The sequence below is a fragment of the Halichoerus grypus genome, chromosome 13, assembly GCF_964656455.1.
Source record: "Halichoerus grypus chromosome 13, mHalGry1.hap1.1, whole genome shotgun sequence".
Classification (NCBI taxonomy): Eukaryota; Metazoa; Chordata; class Mammalia; order Carnivora; family Phocidae; genus Halichoerus; species Halichoerus grypus.
Window position 1 is genome coordinate 48351212 of NC_135724.1, and position 21061 is coordinate 48372272.

The following is a 21061-nucleotide window of genomic DNA, read 5'->3' on the forward strand; positions in this document are numbered from 1 at the left end:
AACAAAGAACAAAGCTGGAGGACTTTAACTGATTTCAAGACTTACTAAAAAACAATAATCAAGATAGTGTGATATTGGCATAACGTCAGTTATCTGTATTTTGGATTGAAAAGGAAATTATCACAATTAATACTTCTAAGAGCAGTAACTTAATAATAAAGGCTTACTAGTCGATGGTATTGTAATAGCATTGTATGGTGACAGATGACAGCTACACTTGTGGTGAGCAGAGCATAATGAATAGCATTCCAATTGTCAAATCACTGTGTTGTATACCTGAAACTAATGTAACATTGTGTGTCAACTATACTTCAATAAAAAAATAATAAAAATTATGCCTTAAAATGGCAGGGGAAAACAAAGTTTAACTTTTGAACTATTTTTTTTATCTAAACTAGAATTCTATAGTTCATGGAGTGTCTATCCTATAATGTGATGCTAATTACACATAATGAACAATTTACTAAATTTTTCTGCTATTTCATCTTCTTAACTTAGACTGTAAGTTCCTTGAAGTCAGAGATCACAGATAATTCTTTGGTAACTTCAGTGCTTCTCTATGGCATATGTATTTAAAATTTTTGCTGAAAAACTAAAACATCATAAAACTACAGGAAATAAGTTCCCCCAAGATCCAATCTCATAAAAATATAACGTCATCTTATTTCAGAGATGAATGAAATGACTGAGGTGAACCTGTGCTGCTATCCAGCCAAGATTCCAGGAGTCCAGCAGTGGTCATGACCTGAATCCCCAGATCCTGGCTGCAGCCTGGTGTTACCTGATGGCAGTTGGCCACACAAGCTTAGATACCAACATAATGGTTCTTGGTCCTATGGCTAATGGATACTTACACAACAGTGGCAGTGATTCTGGAAAATCTCTGTTTGTTGATGCCTATTTCATCAGACCAATCCAGGAACTCTGTAGGAGGGAATACTCAGGGCTAAAGGATACCCTCCACCCCCTTACACACACACACACACACACACACACAGCACTACCCTCCATTTAAGAACCAGCGTTAGGCAGAATGAATAGGTACCATATCTGAATTTGCATCGTCTTGGGGTTTTACCGTAACCTACCAACAGGTAGTTGATGAAGTAATAAATGAATGAATGGCAATATTATGGCACAGCTTTTCCTACCTGATGTACCAACAGTTCGGCCACTTCTACATGATTGTTAAGGGCAGCCAGATGCAAGGCAGTATAACCATCATCTTTCTTCTCATCCACAATCCATGGTCTTGGTAATTTAGATAGTAAAACACGCATTGCACTGAAAGTCAAGTTTATATCATTTTGATATTTACATAATTTGATATTTAATTAAATATTTCATTATTTTCTTTAGAAAAAATATGTAAAGGAAACTTTTGAAATAAAAAACATTCTTCTTTAAAGAAAATTATGCCCTCAGAGACAAACGAATTATATTTTTTTCTAAATCTCTAATGTGCAGCTTTTTGATGCTTTAAGAGGTAAACAAACTATCACCATTTGGGGAATAGAATCAAACTAGAATAGGAGTATTACAAGGGGAAAACATTATGAGAGAAAAAAAACCAAAGGGGAAAGAAATATATCCAAACAAGGACATATTTATGGTTTTGTGGAAACTCTTAGGTTCAATTTGAATAGTATCTATTAATGAAAGAGTTAATAAAGAACAGCCAGGTAACAACAACAAAGTAGGAATCATAGTAATAAAAAGACAAATTTCATGTAACTGGTAGATTATCATGAATTGCAGTTAAAAATCTGATATATGTCATTTAGCAGTGCTAAATCTAGTTGATACCAAAACATGCAAAATGGTAATTATAATTTAATATTTAAAATTTAAGGATAACAAAATATTTCCAGAGCAAGACAGACAGTTATCCTAAAGACCATCAAAGATTAAAGCATAAAAGAGCAGGAGACGTAATTATCAAGAAGAGATACTTCTTCAAAAATAAACTACTGGGACTACTTCAAAATAAAAAGCTTTTGCACAGCAAAGGAAACCATCAACAAAAGACAACCTACTCAATGGGAGAAGATATGTGCAAATGATATATCTGATAAAGGGTTAACATCCAAAATATATAAAGAATTTATACAACTAAACTCCAAAAAAACCAAACAATTTGATTAAAAAATGGGCAGAGGACCTGAATAGACATTTTTCTAAAGAAGACATACAGATGTCCAGCAGACACATGAGAAGATGCGCAACATCACTAATCATCGGGAAATGTAAATCAAAACCACAATGAGACATCACTTTACACCTTGTAGAATAGCTAAAATCAGAGACAAGAAATAACATGCTGGTGAGGAGGTAGAGAAAAAGGAACCCTAGTGTACTGTTGGTGGGTAAATAAATTGGTACAGCTACTGTGGAAAACAGTATGGAGGGTCCTCAAAAAATTAAAAATAAAAATATCAGGATCCAATAATTCTACTACCAGGTATTTACCCAAAGAAAACAAAAACACTAATTCAAAAACATATGTGCACCCCTGTTCACTGCAGCATTTACAACAGCCAAGATATGGAAGCAATCCAAGTGTCCACTGATAGACGAAATGGATAAAGAAGATGTGGTGTATATATATAATGGAATATTACTTGGACATAAAAAGGATGAGATCTTGCCATTTGTGACAACAGGGATGGACCTAGAGGATACTATGCTAAGTGAAACAAGTCAGACAGAGAATACTATATGATTTAACTTATATGTGGAATCTAAAAAACAAATGAATAAACAAACAGCAGAATCAGACCTATAAATACAGAGAACAAACTGATGGTTGCAAGAAGGGAGGGGGAGCTATATACCCAAAATATATTGAGAATCACAGCTTAAAGACAGCTTTCAGTGGCTGTTACTAAAGTTATAATCACTGCTTAGGGGTGAGAGAATTCTTTGGAAATCTATGGAAAACTATGGAGAGAAATGCACATTATATAGCTCTGCCCACAATTTTGAGAGGCTACAAACCCCTAGATCCCACTCGCAGACCTCATACAAAGCTCAGGTTTCCTGCATTAGTTCGTTTACAGTAATTACAAGGATTCTAATCTTCCTCCTTCACCGGATTAAAATAAGATACTAGGTATTGGGGCACCTGGCTGGCTCAGTTGGTAGAGCATGTGACTCTTAATCTCATGGCTGTGAGTTCGAGCCCCACATTGGGTGCAGAGATTACTTAAAAATAAAATCTTTTAAAAAAAGAGAGAGAGATACTAGATATTATGTAACTTTGCCTCAGATTCTTAATGGGGAAAAGTTCTAGTACCACACTGTATTACTGAATGTTTGGATTTGGCATAATCATGATGCCAATGCCAAACATTATCTAGCACTCTACACATCTGACCATGTGAGAAATGGAATTTATAAGGGTTTTACGATTCTTTTGGAGAGTTTAGAAGACGTAAGTATTAAATCATGTGGGAAAAAAGTTTCAGTAAAAAAAAAATGTAATTATAAGATAATAATGTAAACACATTGATTTAAACAAAAACTGTGATAGGATTATGTTGAGAGAAATGGTAATAGACGATGTCAATAGTTTTAAATCTTCATTTCTCATGACATGAAATCAGTAGATAATATCTACAATTGATACATTAGGAAAACTGCAGGACAAGCTGGAAGTTATTGGGGGAGGGGGGAGGGGGAACAAAGGGATGAAGGGGGATAAAGCAGAATACAGTTCTCTTTTATTATAAGCTTTGCAGTAGTATTTGATTTACCTATGCATATATATTAGATTTTAAAAATTTAAGTCAAAACACTAAAATAATATTTAGGCTTACTATGTTAAAATCTTTTAAATTTGCTACTTTAGTTCTTATAGCCAAGATATATAAATATGACAGTAAGTTTTACATTATAAGGTGTGGTTTCATGCTAATTTCATCAAGTTTTTTTTTTTTTAAGTCACATTATTGAATAGATATCCTTGAGAAGATGGTTCTTAATGAAACCATGTTTCCCACTACTTTGCATTCCTGTTTCAGAAGTACCTTCCCATATTATGCTGCCAACAACTCGAAAGAAAGGGAAAGAGGAGCAGTTCCTTCTCTGGGCATAAGCTATCCACTGAGATGGAGCCATCACTAACTTGTTCTGGGCTTTTGCATTTCCTAAGTGAAAAAGCTAGAGAAAGCTGAAGTCTCTCAGAAAGAAGAGCCAATGGCTCAGAAGGTTAGTGAGGTACTTAAACAGAAATAGATATGTATTCCTGAAGGCCTACTGCCTCTCTACTCTCTCACTACCTTTTATCTTTTTGCTTTTCCTCTCAGTACAAAATGAGTAACTGAAGTATAAGAGCAAAAGAAAGATGGTAATTCTAGGCTACTGTCAGAAGTGACAAAAATGATCCCAGTCCCTTCTAGATAACATTCTATAAAGTCCATCAAATCCTAATACTAAAATGCAAAATTCAGATTTTCAGAGAGCAAGTTTTCACTTCAGAACCAATCCATTCTGTTAATTAGTCCCACTTACGTGGGGTGGACAATCTGAGGAGCCCACAGTCCAACCAGGCATGCCGCTGCCGGCTGTCCCCTGCAGCGCTGTCGTTCCTCAAGAGGAGACCTAGGCTGTAAGCACTCAGGCCCACAGGGCTGCTGGGATCAGGGCGTTACCAGTTTGGCACATCAATAATTGTATTGAGTCAACAGGCTCTCACCTGTGGAACACAGTATATGGGATTTGGCGGTATTTTCCCTAATGCCCACTCTTCTTTAGTTCTCAATCTGGTTGTTTTCCAAGAGGTTAAGGACATGGATGGTTTAAAGATAAGATTTTACTACCAGTTAAGCAGGCATTTGTGAAGAGTGCCAAAGAAGCATTAAGTTCCGGAACAACTAATAGTGGTGCCTAGTATAATCCCTGGCACTTGGTAATACTCAAACGTTTGCTGAATGATGAACAAATGAGTTCTAAGAAGTAGAGGGACAAGCAGCTGTCTACATTGGTATGTAGCAGTCAAATGGCACTGGGTCCATTTTTAGGGCCTGCCATGCTTTACAAACTTTCTTCAGAGATAGGCAACGTTTTTCTAAACAAACCCAAGTAGATAAACTGTGGAGGTCTTACATATTAATGTAAAAAAAAAATTAGATCACTAAATGCTTGCTAAGTTAATGAACAATCCCTCAAATAATAAAGCTAATAAAGCCTGTCAGTCCAGAATTCATAAAGGAATCTACTAAGAAAGTTGATCAATCCCAAGCAGAAGTTCTTCAGGGCATACTAAAAGCAGATCAGTATGTGATATTCTAAACATATTTTTGTTCGATACCTACCCCCATCTGAATGGATGCAGACAAGAAGCCTGGGAAGATACATACCCAGATGCTATCCATGGTCATCACTTTAATAAATGAATATAGCTGGTTTTTATTTTCTTTCATCTACTTATAGCTAGTGAATAGACATTAGTTAGATGTTTTTAAATTCTTTTTTTGGTGTGCTTTTATCCCCCCCTCCCCCCCACCAAACTTTTTTTTGACAGATACCACAATTAAAAGGCTTGTTAATGTAGCCTAATTTTGTTAAGTAAGAATTTGGATATAGAATTTAGCTCAAAATGAGAAAGAGATATGTAACAATTCAGACTGCAGAAGAGCTGTATAGCTGAGTACTCGAGTATTCTTAAACTAAAGACAATCAAAATTATCTCTTAAGTGACCAATCAGTTCTTATTTCTCCTTCTATGTTTAAACCAGGGCCCTGTTTTACTTATCTTTATGTCCCCTTTGTATGCCTAGTAAAAGGAGCTCAAAGTTTTGTTGAATGGAACAAAAGAAGAAACAATCAAATGAACAATCATTTTCTGAATATAATGGAGGCGAGGATTTAGCAACCTATTAAATTTCTGGTATATTCTTAAGTCCCCAAGAGTGGTAATTCCCTAACTGGTTTCATTGTTACAAACCAGAGCAGGAGCATGGTGTGGTGGTAAAGAGCTTAAAGTCTGAAGCCAAACTATCTGGGTTCAAATTCTGGCATTAGCAAAGTGAATGGCTGGTGACTTGAGCAGTTACTTAACTTCTATGCCTTGGTTTCCTCATCTATAAAATGTGAGAAGAATCACAGATTCTATTTCAAAGAAGTTGTTATGAAAATTTAAAAGGGTTTAGAAGAGTACCAGCACTTTATATGTTTGCTTTTAAAAACAAAAACAGGGGCGCCTGGGTGGCTCAGTCATTGAGCATTGCCTTCGGCTCAGGTCATGATCCCAGGGTCCTGGGATCGAGCCCCGCGCTGGGCTCCCTGCTCAGCGGGAAGCCTGCTTCTCCCTCTCACACTCCCCCTGCTTGTGTTCCTTCTCTCGCTGTCTCTCTCTCTGTCAAATAAATAAATAAAATCTTTAAAAAAATAAAAATAAAAAAACAATAACAACCACAACAAAAAAACCTTTCACTGCTACAAAATGGTTAGAAAAAAATGAGGCGATTTAGAAACCTGAAAATTACCCTGTCTTAAACTGAGACAGGTGTCATCTTCTCACAATATGTGTAAAAGTATTCCAATATCTAGGAAAGCTGGCTCTTCAAAACTGCCAAATGTCCACAGAAGCACTCTTCATGTCATTGCTTTAAAAGAGTCATCCAAAATAATTCACCTGCTACGGTATTAAATGCTAAAGACAAAAAGAATATCAAGGACAAACTTCCCTTGTAGGAGACTGAGCTTAAAAAACTGGTAAGAGTTTTTCTTGATTCTTAATTGAATCAATACTTAACAGAATACTGTATTTGAATTAAGAACAAGGTATAGATTTGGTTTAGGGAAGAACAAAGCTTCTCTTGGGCATTTTTAGATTTGTAAAATCTTAAAACTGTATCTCCACAATTACATTAGATTTGATGTTATAATATTCTTTTCTCCCTGGTTAAAAAAAATTTCAACTTTACAATTTATTGTGAATATGCTATTAAAATTTAGAGCAAAAGTATTTTTTCCTTTGAAGCATATAGTATTATGCTTCATTATAGATTAGGTTAATGACTGTTTCATAGTTTCTGGTAAAGTAGAAATGTTATAGATCAGATTAATGACTAATTCATAGTCTCTGGTAAAGTAGAAATGATCATGCCTAAATGTTATTTCAAAAAATTTAAAAGGAATGGCAATGTCAAAAGAAGGGAAAAAAATACTTTGCATCTGGAAAATGAAATAGAATAAAAATGTTATTAATAGTAGTTCTGTATGTAATATATAGTAAGGAATAATAATAGTTCTGTATGTATAGTTTCAATATAAAAGTACACAATTACTCAAAAGCATTCCAGACCATTTCTCATCTAAGCACTATAAAAAAATAACTGAAACTGACATTGAATTAAAAGTTTTAAGTAGCATTTTTCCAAGATTTCATTTACACACTACTCTTTTCTTCCTTAATGATCTCTCTCCATTTTTAATACATAGGTTCTACTTACCATTTCTACATATTTTCCATTCAAATATTATTCCTTAAATTTAAAAAGCATGTGTAGCAACAACTAGCTCTAAAGATAACCCTGCAAAATCTCTTCAGGCCTTTAGTTATGTAAAATATCATCATCCATATTTTTTACTAACAAAAAATTAGGTTATGAAATATATTTTGGCAGCAGAGGGATTTTACTTGTTCCAGGTCTGTCTAAAGACTGCCTTGCAACTAGCCAGGGTAATATTTTTCCTCTTTCCTTTTTTTCTCTGCAGTGCTTCTAAGTATAGTGACAGCCGCATCAGGCTTTCCTAGTCTCAGCGCAAGCTCAGTGAAAATCTGGGAAATGTAAGTGGAAACATGAGAGACCGCTTTATTTGGCAGTGCTTTAAAAAAAAGGGGGGGGGGTGCAGAACAAATGGCAAAGCAGTGTTTGGACCGCAGGATGAACAATCAATAGGCAGAAAGCAAGATAGAAGCTTCCTCCACTTTTGGATCGACAATCGACAGCTGAGAGACTATTTTTTGCTATGGTTGACTAAATATGGTCAGGGAAGAGAGAGGCACAAGAGAGCCTGTTTGCCTGGGAGTGCATGTTTCAAATGCTTAGCTGCCTATAAAGCTGTAACAGTTTAGCCCGTGGCCACTGAGAGAAGAATATAAGTTAACCTCTGTAGTGACCATGGGGAAGTCCTGACCTTGCTTGCAGACTTGACCTCTGGATATGACAAGGTGGCTTCACTACAGATCTACCAATTAATCCTGGAAACTAAAAACCAAAAACAAATCAAAAAAAAACAAACCAAAAAAACAACTTCACAGCAAGAAAGATACAGAATATTTCCTGAGAAGTCAGAAGAACCTAATGTATTCTGGTGGGCAAAAGAAAATAGGGTGAATGTTTACAGTTACTTGGGGGGAGTGAGGTGTGTTTTGGTTTTTGGCTTTTTGTTTTTTTTTTAGATTATAAAATTAACTTCCTTTGCAACTTTCTGCCCTCTTCTGAAGCATTTTATCTGAAAATAAGCAAAGTTCATTTTCTTGGCCATTATACCAACCTTCCTTGGTTGCTTAACTTTCTGTACAGCAGATACAAGGTACTCATATCTGTGCAATACTGGTAATATGACCTTCCAAATCAAATGGCCAACTTTGATTCAGTTTTGTTGTTTGTTTTTTTTAAGGCAAAGGGAAGGGAGAGGGAAAAAATGGCTTTTTTGGGTTTTTCTGTTTGTTCATTTGTTTTTCAAATGTTATCTTAAAAGGTGGGGTTCTGTGTTCACTGATACGGCCCTTTGCTTCCCTCGGCTCATGGAAAGAAGTGCTGAATCAGCGAATAGAGTGAAGGAACGATCAAGAGGAGATGGCAGCTGCTGATGTGACTCTCTAGGTCATTCTCTCTCTTCCTCCTGCAAAAGCTGCATGGCACTAAACTTACAGGTAACAGCACCATAAGGCCTGCACCTTTAAGGATACTTATGACTTTCTGCATGCTTACCTATTATGACTCGATACATGCTTCTATTGTTAAAGTCTATCTGGGCATTGCCTAATTTCACAGTTCAAGTAGACAGCTTATGTAGCGTAAAAAGGAATGCTGTTCAAGTATCCTGGCAGATAATTCTTGATCTCAAAAATGTACAAATCCATTACTGTCACTGATGTTACTGAAGATTTAGTCTTTGTTTCAGATTAAATAATGATTTTGCATCCTTAGTAAATCACATCCTGCTTCCAAAGTACGCTACCTTTTAAAAACTATTAACTGTCTATTTCAAGGTTTAGTCAACCAAGAGACTTGGCAGATCACAAAATACTTAATGCTAACTTTTAGTTGGTCACAAAAATAAATCAGAATGTGCATGGTAAATCCTAACACTGCACTGCTGAAACTGCTGTAGTGCTGGGCCATCTACTGCTACATTCTGATTTGCTCTCTCTGAGCTTCACCAACTTTTTATCACGGGCTGCAGAAATTCGACTTTCCCTACCTTTTTGTTTTCTCCTTTCCCGAATATGAAAATTTCTTACGGTGTTCTTTTAAATTAACCTTTTGATACCACAATAATTAAAGGCAACTCACCAACTATAATGTCTTTTCAAGCTAAATGACCAAGCGCAAACCCTGGTGTCACAGGCTACCACCTTTAAATTCTTTTCAGTGAGACTTTAGAAAAGACTGTTCTGGTAGTGATCCTTTGTATCAAAAAAATTAAAGAATCAAAAGAACCAAACTCACCAAAATTAGATATTTATACATCTATTCGAAAGTGTATTCAACCCAAACAAAAGCACCAAAATGCAAAATTCAGGTAAGTAACTAATAAAGACAAAGGAACGAGAAAGAAGTTCTCAAATAATCATGAGTTCCTTATCTGTGACCTTTAAAAAAAAATAACAAAAAATTCATCATCTTTAAAACTTCAGTTCACTCACACTCTAAAAAGATCTAGCTTTTCTCCTTGTTCTTTAAACAGAAGAAGTACTAATTGGTTAACTGGTTAAGTTTTCAGTAAGATATCTAGTTTGTAAAAAGAATTTGCACTGAATTCATTACTATCTACCTGCAGGATCTAGAAGCAAACTACAAAATAAGAAGAAATTCCTCTGAAGACAATGAAGAAACACTAGGCTGATCTTACCAATTTCTGAAATATACTCTGTAAAACCTCCACTGATTCTATGAATCTCTTGCAAAAACAACCAGACCAGGACAAAGTTCAACAGATAACTGGTTAGTGTTTAGACATATCTATGTCCACCAAGAACAAGGAGCCATGAATGGCACTAATGCCATGCTTCAGGTAAATCTGTTATAGTTTAGTCTTTGATAGTCTCTGCCAATGATCTACCACTACTCTGTATCAGTAAACTAAATGTTTTACTAACAAATGGGAAAATAAAACATTTCATGTTTTTACAGCTAACAACTTAGTAAAACCTACTCAGAGTACATACTTCTTTATGTACCCATATGAACATACAATGCTATGGAATGTAAAGAAGTATGTATTTTTGGTAGGCAATAAACTGCCAGGAGGGAACTACACTGCAGCTAAAAGAAGCTCTTGCTTCTTTCTATGTGAATGACCTTCATATGGTAAATTAACCTAGTATCAAAGAGATGACCTTTGGCAATACTAACACCATAAAAATGTACCTACTACTTTTAGATGGAAACTAAATGCTGTGAAGATTTCTACTTTGTGAAGAAAAAAAAGTTCAACCAAGGAGATTTAAAATTATCAAGAAACTCCTTTTAAATCTTCTAAGTTTAAAATGTACTATGTTTTACATTTTTAAATTAAGTATTCACATGATTAAAATTTGAATACTGAAAAGAAATCAGTATTACTAGAACAAAAGAGTGAGGGATACACATGACCTATCTTCTGTCTCCACAATATGATCTTAATTGAAGTATATATCATATTAGTAGGATTAACTGATTTGTTAAGAATAACAAGGTAGAACAAAAGCTGATGTCATTACATTTTAGCAATTGTTCTTGATAGTTTGATAAATTTATAGTCTACTAATATTAGAGGAATTTCTGAACAAGTTTTGTTGTTTTAAGCTTTCTTTTTGAAAGCTACATAGTCATAATTCGAAAAGACTATCTTTTAAGTAACATTCTACTCTCAAAAAAAAAGTGTTGTCCTCAAATTAATCAGGTCCTTAATCTAGTGTTCGCTTTGTATAAATACTGTTAGTACTTAGAATAAATTAAAACATAAGATTTATGCAGGAAAAATGACAAAATTCTGGGCCATATTGTAGGTTAACAGGGCACATTGGTAAAAGATTGCCAAATATTTAAAAGAAATTAATTTATTATCGATATTATCCTTGAATTTGCCTTCTCCAAAGGGGCACATAAAATGAAAATGCTATAGCCAAGAAACCAATTTACACAGACAGAATAATCATGTTTCACTGGTACCGGGCAACAGCAATTCAATTTTTATAAACACGTTAGGGCCCACTATTTGTAATGTGTTGGAGATATCATAATACTTTTTTTGTACCTTATACAAAATTTATTTTGTATAATATACACTTACATATTAACAGAAATCATAAATAATAAAGCTGCTGGCAATACTTTATAAGCAGTACCTGTTTCAAGCTACTATGATAGACTTAGAAAAAAAGAAATACTAATATTTATACCCTCTAATCATTTCTTACTAAAAGTATTATTTCAACTGGAATATTCAGATGTGTATAAAAAGCATAATGATAATTTGATAATTTGAAAATTTTTATGTGTCCCAAGTTGAACAGAAATGGCTATAAGGTCAACTACAGTTATAACTGAAAATATGTATCTCGGAAGTATAGGTTCCTCTATAAAACTACTCAAAGGGTATTACTATACTCATGTTTTATAACATTCTAAAATTATAGAGCATTATAAAATTGTAGAACAATTATATCCATTATTCTCTAGGCATGAAAGTTTTTAATAACTATTTTAAAACAACCTGGTGACAAAGATTCTCATTGCTATAATATTAAGAGTACATAATCCTCAGAAAATAAAATGACAGCATCTGCTATTCATTTTAAAAAGTAAGATTATATACTGATTCTAGTGCTTACAAGTTTAACTGAACATATCTGAGTCTTTTCAGTCATTCTAAAATGTCACATCCATCACTTAGATCAGCTGTTCATTTTTAACTGAGTACATAGTAAACTCTGGGCATCTGCTGACACTGGTGTAACTCAAACATTTCAACTGTCTCTCTGACAGGGATAACAGATGCTGACATTATCAAATGCTGTACTATTTTTTTTCCATGGCCTCTCCTTGCCCCGATATGGCCAGTATATGAAACTGAACTGCCATCCAAAAGCACACTTGAGCAACTGGATCTGCTAAACAGCTCCCATATAACTAGTAAAAATAGAAGCCAGTTTTATTGCTATCTTCAGCACTTAAGTCCAGGCAATTTAACACCTGTTTCATTTCTATTAGAATATATGGAAAGAATTGTAGTTACATTAATTTCACCAGCAGCATGATACTTACGAACCAACAGATGCAGAATATACTTAATATGAGAACTTTTTGAATACTGCCTGAATTAGTGCTGACCTTTTCCCAGTCTAATTCAAAACAGTAACTTTCTTTACTCTGTACTTCACTGAAAGCACTTACTTTATAGGCAAACTATAATATCTCAAAGTTTTATTTTTGCAAGTATATTTAAGGAGGTATCCCTTCCCTGATACTGAAATGCAACAATGAAATCAAATTACAACAAACATTTGCTGTACTGACTTTTAAAGTATTACTCATGTGGTAGATTTTTAAATTAAATTCATTGATTATAGCTATGCACCACAAGTCCATGTATTATTAAGCTGATAATGGAACTAACTAGGCAATCTGTACCCAAAATGATGGAGAGCTCAGTCAGGGAAATAGACATTGAAAAGGGTTAAATTACTAACCTATGATTAGTAACACTACATAAGCAAAAACAAAGAAAAAAGTTGGCATGCATGGTAGTTCCTTTCAACACAAGTCCAAGCAATACACTGAATACACGTGTGATCTATTTATAAACCAAAGGGCAGAGGTACTGTCTTAAGGCCACTCATATTCCTCCACCCTCCCTATCAGGAACTTGCTATTAGCTCTCAAGTATAATACTAAATAAAGGAGCAGCGGTAGAAAGGTTACCACTACTCTTCCCTAACCTATTAGCATACTTACTTGGTTCACTGCCTAAAGATAAATACAAAATAGTACTCTGAAATACATCAAGGTCTATTTGTTCCTTCAAATGCTGTTGGTTTTAAAACAGGTTATTGTCTACATTTAAGAATTATGCAAAGCTGTACACTGATAATTCCTTAATGCATCAACAAAATGTTAAAGGGCAAAGACTTGCTCTGTTCGAGAAGAAATAGTAGGAAAAGTGCCTTTAAAATAGAAAAGTCTACATGTAATGACTGAAGTACTGACATGAGAATATCTAACACTTGTAGAAAGTCCATAACCATAATTGTACAAATAAAAAGCATTTCAACTCTTTTGTATCCCAAACTAGCAGCACTGCAATGCTTTGCTAGAGCTGGTAAAATGGAACCAAATCGCCTCTTCAATGGATTTGGTCCCCTTCAACCAGCTGTAGCTATGCATTGATTACTACAGGACAGCCAACCTTTTCATTTATGAATATCAATCACATGTTGACTAATCTCAGCTTATTTAAATTATTCAAATTGTGGTTTAAATCAAATAATTTGTTACTGTTAATTCTCCTTGGGAGAACCATAGTGGTTAACAATGTTTATAAAAAGTTTTATGAAAAATGTGTGGATGACTTAAGGACTGCAAATAAAATAATTTTACTATTTACCGTCTTGGTGTTACGTTTTTTTTATCTTCAGAATAGAAATGGCAATGAAATGTAGCCTATGCTGCATAATAAAAAAATACACTTCCTCCAAAGGAAGAAAATATTTGGGAAGGTGACCTAAAACCTACCTGAACATAATGGGAACACCACAGTGTGGTTCCTATGGACATGCACGTATTTTAAATTAAAGAAAAATATAACATTAAATATAATACTCTAGAAATGCTGGGTCACTATCTTCCAGGATTAGCATTTAATTTTACTGCAATTTACCTGAATATTGATAGATAAAGGTAAAAAAAGAAAAATGAACGATTCTGCAGAATATTTTGTGCAGAGACTGAAACAGGATCTAGTTCTTCCAACCCCAAAAGTTTTTAACCTTCAGAAAAGAAAGGAAATGCTAAGTATCATGGCTTTTTACTATGTAGGGATTTCACCTCTCCATACTTGTTTCCTCAGTTGTAAAATGAAGATCTCTTCTAATAATAACATCCTATGACTCTCCTCACTCTCTCTTCTTTGTCCTTCACAAAATAAATATACACACAAGCCTCTCTCTCTCAGGGGAGAGAAAATGAAGGAAGAGGAAAAATGATAAGTTATCCAACATCCCTCTATTTTTCTTACTGACTGCAATACAATTATAGATAATAAAATGTTCTTTAACACATGGAAACAAACATTTCAGTAATTAATGAAGGGTTACTGATGGCAAGTAGTAGTTTAAAAATCTACATGTTCACACAATCTTCAACAGTCCACTCCTCTATTTAAAAGTGAAGATCATCCCTTAAAAGAATGTGGGCAAAAGAAAGTTTATATATAAATAAATCTTATCACTTCATTCAAATTATTAGGCCTGCCTGCTCATTTTAATCACATTTCAATTAGTTACATTAAATATATTTATGTATTAGAAGGCACGTCATGTTTGAGAGTGGATGCATGGCACATAAGAGAACATGGACACACTATAAGTATAGTATCATTTAATACACTCTCAGCTACTTCTTATATACAGCACTCAGCATGTTCAGAGTTTATAAGAAAAACATTAAACACAAAGATATGGTCTAGATTATCAAATCTTCCTATATTCAACATAGTCTCATTTACCAGGCCTTATTTCAGAATTTTAAAAGTTAAATAAAGGTATCATAACATTCTAGAGGGAAAATTATGAGTTGCTCATATATTCAGTATGATTTAGTATGTGCCTTTGTGGGAATAAACAGATAAGTAAAAAATGCCTGTGAAGTTATCTTTTTTTTTTTTAAGATTTTATTTATTTATTTGAGAGAGAGAGAGAGAGAGAGAAACAGCATGAGAGGGGAGAGGCTAAGAAGGCAGTCGCTTAACCAACGCTTAACCAACTTAACCAGGCGCCCCTGCCTGTGAAGTTATCTTAGCACTAACCTAAAAACACAAGTGTATCACATCATGTGGTCTATTCATATTTTGCTGTTACTTTTCACACTCAATTTATATTAAAGAAAAATTTGTAAATAACACTATATAAGGTAACTTTATAATACTGCTAACAGTACCTCCAAAATATCTATCCAGTATCAGTACTTCCAAAATACTTAGCTGGCTTTTGGCCAGCTCTGCAGAGAATACTGCTAATTTATTTTCATGCCTGTTAAGGAGATCTAGTAACTTAATTAAGAGCTAAAAATGCAACATCCTCACAGAAAGTACCTAAGTAATGTGCCAATTAATGCTATTCCAAAGAAATTTAGTTTTCATTTTCAATAACAGAAATGCTTCCTGCTCTTCATTTAAATCTGAAATTTCACCTGTATACAAAAAAAGACAATATGGCTAAACTCTAGGGAAAATGTCTCTAAATATCAAAAATAAGAAAAAGCATGGTTCTCTTGGTTAAGATTCCTGAAATAAAAGATCTATATTAAGACATATGCTATTCTAGGGCGCCTGGGTGGCTCAGATGGTTAAGCATCTGCCTTCAGCTCAGGTCATGATCCCAGGGTCCTGGGACTGAGTCCCGCATCAGGCTCCCTGCTCAGCGGGGAGCCTGCTTCTCCCTCTGCCTCTCTCTCTCTCTCTCTCTGTCTCTCATGAATAAATAAATAAAATCTTTAAAAAAAAAAAAGACATATGCTATTCTAAAATGCTCCAAATTTTATAAACCATGATACCAAAATACTCAAGTGTCTCAGAATGAAAGCTTATATTGTCTCCCACAATTCTGAAAGAAAAGAAACGGCTTTATAATTCTTTCTCTCCTAATGTCTCTGCTGTTGTACCATGAGGAAACATCAAGATCAGCTTTGAAACCCAGAACCTACATTGATCTGAGCCCTTGAAATCTAGATTTCAAAGTATATTCTTCAAAAATATTGGACATCTAGACATATTTTTGATAACCGGGGATATTATATTTTCTTTTTAAAAAGCACAACCAGGGGCGCCTGGGTGGCTCAGTGAGTTAAGCATCTGCTTTTGGCTCAGGTCATGATCCCAGGGTCCTGGGATTGAGCCCCATATTGGGCTCCCTGCTCCACGGGGGTCTACTTGTCCCTTTCCTCCCCGCTCATACTGTCTCTATCTCTGTCTCTTTCTCTAATAAATAAAAACTTTAAAAATAAATAAATAGCACAACCAATAACTCCACTGTGTTATTAACTTATTGCCGAAAACTCATTACTGCTTACTATAGGCTAAAGCTAAGGAACAGAATGCTACTTAAATCCCACATGTATACACATGCACATATAAACCTTGGAAACTTTTCCATATTGCTAACCACAATAAATTGAATAATTGTAAGTAAATATTTGTGCTGGTATTAAGTTACACTCGCAATGTAAACGATTTGCTGTAGAAATAATATATATGTATTCTAATAAAAAAACCCTCAAAATTAGCTAAGAATTATATTAACTAAAGTACTATCAATTGTAATTAAAATTGACTATACATGAAGTTCAACAATTAAGCCAAGTATACTAAAGAAGTATAACTGTAGTTTAAAACAAAGATCACAAAGAACAAATTAAAATGTTATAATTCAAGGTAAGAGATTCATCAAGTTATATAAATTATAAAATGCTTATAAGAAAGGGGAAAATGTTGGCACATATTAATCATGCCTAATATTTTATTCAAAAATGCTAATTTCATCAGGTTCTGGAAATAATAAATGAACTATATCTGATTTCCTCAAATAAGTGTTAAGGCCAAAGACTTTTTTTTTTTTTTAAGATTTTATTTATTTATTTGACAGAGAGAGACACAGCGAGAGAGGGAACATGAGCAGGGAAAGAGGGAGAGGGAGAAGCAGGCTTCCCGCCGAGCAGGGAGCCAGATGTGGGGCTCAATCCCAGGACCCTGGGATCATGACCTGAGCTGAAGGCAGACGCTTAACAACTGAGCCACCCAGGCGCCCCAAGGCCAAAGAGTTTTTTAAAAAAATTCTGAGTACACCAAAAATGATTCCTTCTGTCTTTTGACATCACTCATCAGTACAAGGAAAGAAAAGCGTATTTTAAGAATAAAAAATCTGATATGAAAAAAAGAACTGAAAACAACCTCAATTTGCAATTTAAACTGATACATAAGTTGTATAATCTTCTGATATTCTTTAGAGTCCAATTAAAATCACTCTTTATCTGGCAATCTATAGTCACAATTGCATGAAATGTCTTAAGGAAATAGGAATAAAAAACAATCATATAGCTTTAACTAAAGCACTTGGCTGCATAATAAAAATGGCTTTTTCCTCTTTTTTTAAAATGTCACCTAAAAAAAAAAAAAATGTCACCTGACTCCAGTTATTTGACTGGAGGAATCACCCTTATAAATTTTTAAGGGAATTCTCAAGATATATTCAAGAATTAAAGAAATGTAAGTAGTATACTCTCTCCTCCTTGTATAGGCTTATTACCATTATTAAATATACTACCCCTACTCCCAGTAAAGTGAAACAATTCAAAATATTTAAAAGTTACTCGTTTCCTAAACACTTCAATTTTCAGTTTATCTTAAACTTTATGATTTAATGTGATAAGCTAAATTCCCTCAATAAAATCTCTCTTTTTTTTTAAAGATTTCATTTATTTATTTGGGGGGGCATGAGTAGGGGGAGGGGACAGAGGAAGAGGGAGAAGCACACTCCCCGCTGAGCAGGGAGCCTGACGCGGAGCTCAATCCCAGGACCCTGGGATCATGACCTGAGCTGAAGGTAGATGCTTTACTGACTGAGCCACCCAGGTGCCCCAGTAAAATCTCTTTTTGACCATTCTAATCTGAAATAATTGCTGTTTGAACTCCTAGCAGTTTCTCTACAGAATCCATAACTAATCACATTACATCCTGTGATACCTAGCACTGTCCTGTCAAATTAAGACTAACATTTATTAAGTCCCTATCACAGTCAAGGCATTGTGGGGGATACACAAATGAAAAGGAGTGCCCACAATTTTAACAGAAAGAAACACAGAAATACCACACTAACAAACATAAAGTGCAATAAAATAAGAACAAAGAACAAGTTAGTATAGGGCAAATAGAAAATAATTTCAATGATGAGATCTAGAAGCTCTGAAAGAAAGATGGTTAAGATCAAGAAGGGAAGGGGATAAGGACATCCTGACTAAAGAAAATGCTTAAATAAATGAAGAAAGTAGACAAGATATTTTAGAAAAGGGAACAGCACAGTGTAGCGGAAGGGAAAGGTAGGAAGAAGGATTTTAATTAGTGGGAGATAAAGTTAGAAAAACAGGCTTAAGACACACCACAAATGGGTATGAAAACCAAGTTCAAGGTATGCAAATTTTATTCTAAGTACAATAGGAAGCAACTGAAGATTTGGGAACAGGGGAGAGAGGTGCCATTATATCTATGCCTTTAGAATGCTAAGTTGGTAACTGTATGAAAGTTAAATCAGAGATAACCCTGAAATCAGAGAGAACAATTAGAAAGACACTGTAATAGTTCAAGTAAAAGTGGTAAGTACTTAATTAGATCAGCAACAATGGAATAGGAAGAATGGAATAGATTGGAAAAGACTAGTAGAATAAATGGAATGTGAGAACTAACTGGAAGTTGAGAATTAGTGAGAGAGTAGTCAAAGATAACCCTAAACAAAGAGGCAGCAAGGGGACTGATGGCTGTATTAATACATTCTTAGTTAAATCATTCACTGTCCATGTGTTTCAGTCTTGAAACCATAATACAGAAAAAGTAATACAAGGTAGTTAAGAGCTATTATTCTTTTTTCTTTTTTAAAGTTGGCTCCATGTGGAGAAAGGGGAACCCTCTTACACTGTTGGTGGGAATGCAAGCTGGTGCAGCCACTCTGGAAAACAGATGGAGTTCCTCAAAAAGTTGAAAATAGAACTACTCTTTGACCCAGCAATTGCCTTACTGGGTATTTACCCCAAAGGTACAAATGTAGTGATCCGAAAGGGCACCTGCACCCCAATTTTATAGCAGCAATGTCCACAATAGCCAAACTATGGAAAGAGCCCAGATGTCCATCAACAGATGAATGGATAAAAAAGATGTGATATATATATACAATGGAATATTACTCAGCCATCAAAAAATATGAAATCATGGGCGCCTGGGTGGCTCAGTTGGTTAAGCGGCTGCCTTCAGCTCAGGTCATGATCCTGGAGTCCCTGGATCGAGTCCCGCCTCAGGCTCCCTGCTCGGCAGGGAGTCTGCTTCTCCCTCTGACCCTCCCCCCTCTCATGTGCTTGCTCTCTCTCATTCTCTCTCTCTCAAATAAATAAATAAAAAATCTTTAAAAAAAAAAAATAAAAAATATGAAATCTTGCCATTTGCAATGATGTGGATGGAACTAGAGGGTATTATGCTAAGCGAAATAAGTCAAACAGAGAAAGACAGCTATCATAAGATCTCACTCGTATGTGGAATTTGAGAAACAAAACAGGAGCATAGGGGAAGAGAGGAAAAAATAAAACAAGACAAAATCAGAGAGGGAGACAAACGATAAGAGACTCTTAATCATAGGAAACTGAGTGTTGCTGAAGGGGATGGGAGTGGGGGGGATGGGGTAACCGGGTGATAGACATTAAGGAGGGCATGTGATGTAATGAGCACTGGGTAATATATAAGACTGATGAATCACTGGCCTCTATCTCTGAAACTAATAATACATTATATGTTAACTGAATTTAAATTTAAAAAATTAAAAAATTAATAAAATAAAGTAGGCTCCATGCCCAGCGTGCAGTCCAACGCAGGGCTTGAACTTACGACCATGAGATCAAGACCTGAGCTGAGATCAAGAGTCGGATGCTTAACTGACTAAGCCACCCAGGCACCCCTACGATCTATTAAGGCAGATTGTTGCTCAACTTCTAGCTGCTCCACTAGTCAGCTGTGTGATCTTGAACAAGTAAATTCCTCTCTTTATAAGCTTCATATTATCTATAAAAAGAGGATATTAACACCTGCCTCAAAAAGCTGTCGAAAGGATTAAAGGAGATAATGCATGTAAACCATTTAGTAGAGGCCCTGCCTGTGTAAGTGCTATCATCATCATCTTCTCTTTGAAAGGCAGGGAACATATAATACTATTTTGTCTCCTTCACAGTGCCGAAAGTATGAAGTGTTCAAATATTTGTAATTTGAAAAACAAATCAAGACATAATCTAAAATATGGTCATTTATTTCCTCCCACATTATATACCCACTGTTAGGAGCATCAACAAGCAATAGCAGTAAAATCCTTTTGTTCTCTGTGCTCCCCCTCTAGTGGTGATCCTAAGAAGCTAAAAAAATAGCAAAAACTAGAAGGATACATGATATAAAAATGCAGTATGGAACCAGAGGACAAGAAGTCATGGGGATGTAATATAGTTAGTTAATACTGTACTGTATATTTCAAAGTTGCTAAAGCAGTAAATATTAAAAGTTCTTCTCACAAGAAAAAATATATGTAATCACATGTGGTGAAGGATGTTAACCAGACTTATCATGGAAATCATTTCATAATATATTCATATATCAAATCATTATATTGTGCAACTGAAACTAACAATATTATATGTCAATTTTATCTCAATTTTAAAAAAAGAATTCAGGATAGATTAAACTGTCAAAATAAACTTCAAAGTGAACAGCTAGCTCCCTCAGGCAAGATATGCAGGCTTAATTCAACTATAAACAGAAGACATCCAATGCAATTTTCTAAAATGCTTCTCAAGGTTAAGTTGTTCCCCAAAATTCATTCATAGAA

The 21061-nt window shown here is 34.8% G+C and overlaps 1 protein-coding gene and 1 long non-coding RNA gene across 4 annotated transcripts in view; one reads left to right on the plus strand and one right to left on the minus strand.

The window, feature by feature from the left end:
* The window catches only part of MIB1 (MIB E3 ubiquitin protein ligase 1), a 138127-nt gene that overhangs the window by 36957 nt on the left and 80109 nt on the right, over window positions 1-21061 (minus strand). For both annotated transcript variants that reach the window (XR_013443364.1, XM_036079255.2), the window contains exon 13: window positions 1152-1284. Coding sequence is in view for 1 of the 2 variants with exons in the window: in XM_036079255.2 (XP_035935148.2) it covers window positions 1152-1284 (133 nt within the window). In the remaining variant the exon portion in view is untranslated. The remainder of the gene's footprint in view (window positions 1-1151; window positions 1285-21061) is intronic.
* LOC118527448 (uncharacterized) lies at window positions 7621-10495 on the plus strand. Of its 2 annotated transcripts, none has more exons than XR_013443162.1 (3): window positions 7621-7795; window positions 8713-8887; window positions 10018-10495. It is a non-coding gene; the product is annotated as an uncharacterized LOC118527448 (long non-coding RNA). The 2 variants fall into 2 exon arrangements; XR_004913117.2 differs by lacking the exon at window positions 7621-7795 and adding an exon at window positions 7813-8341.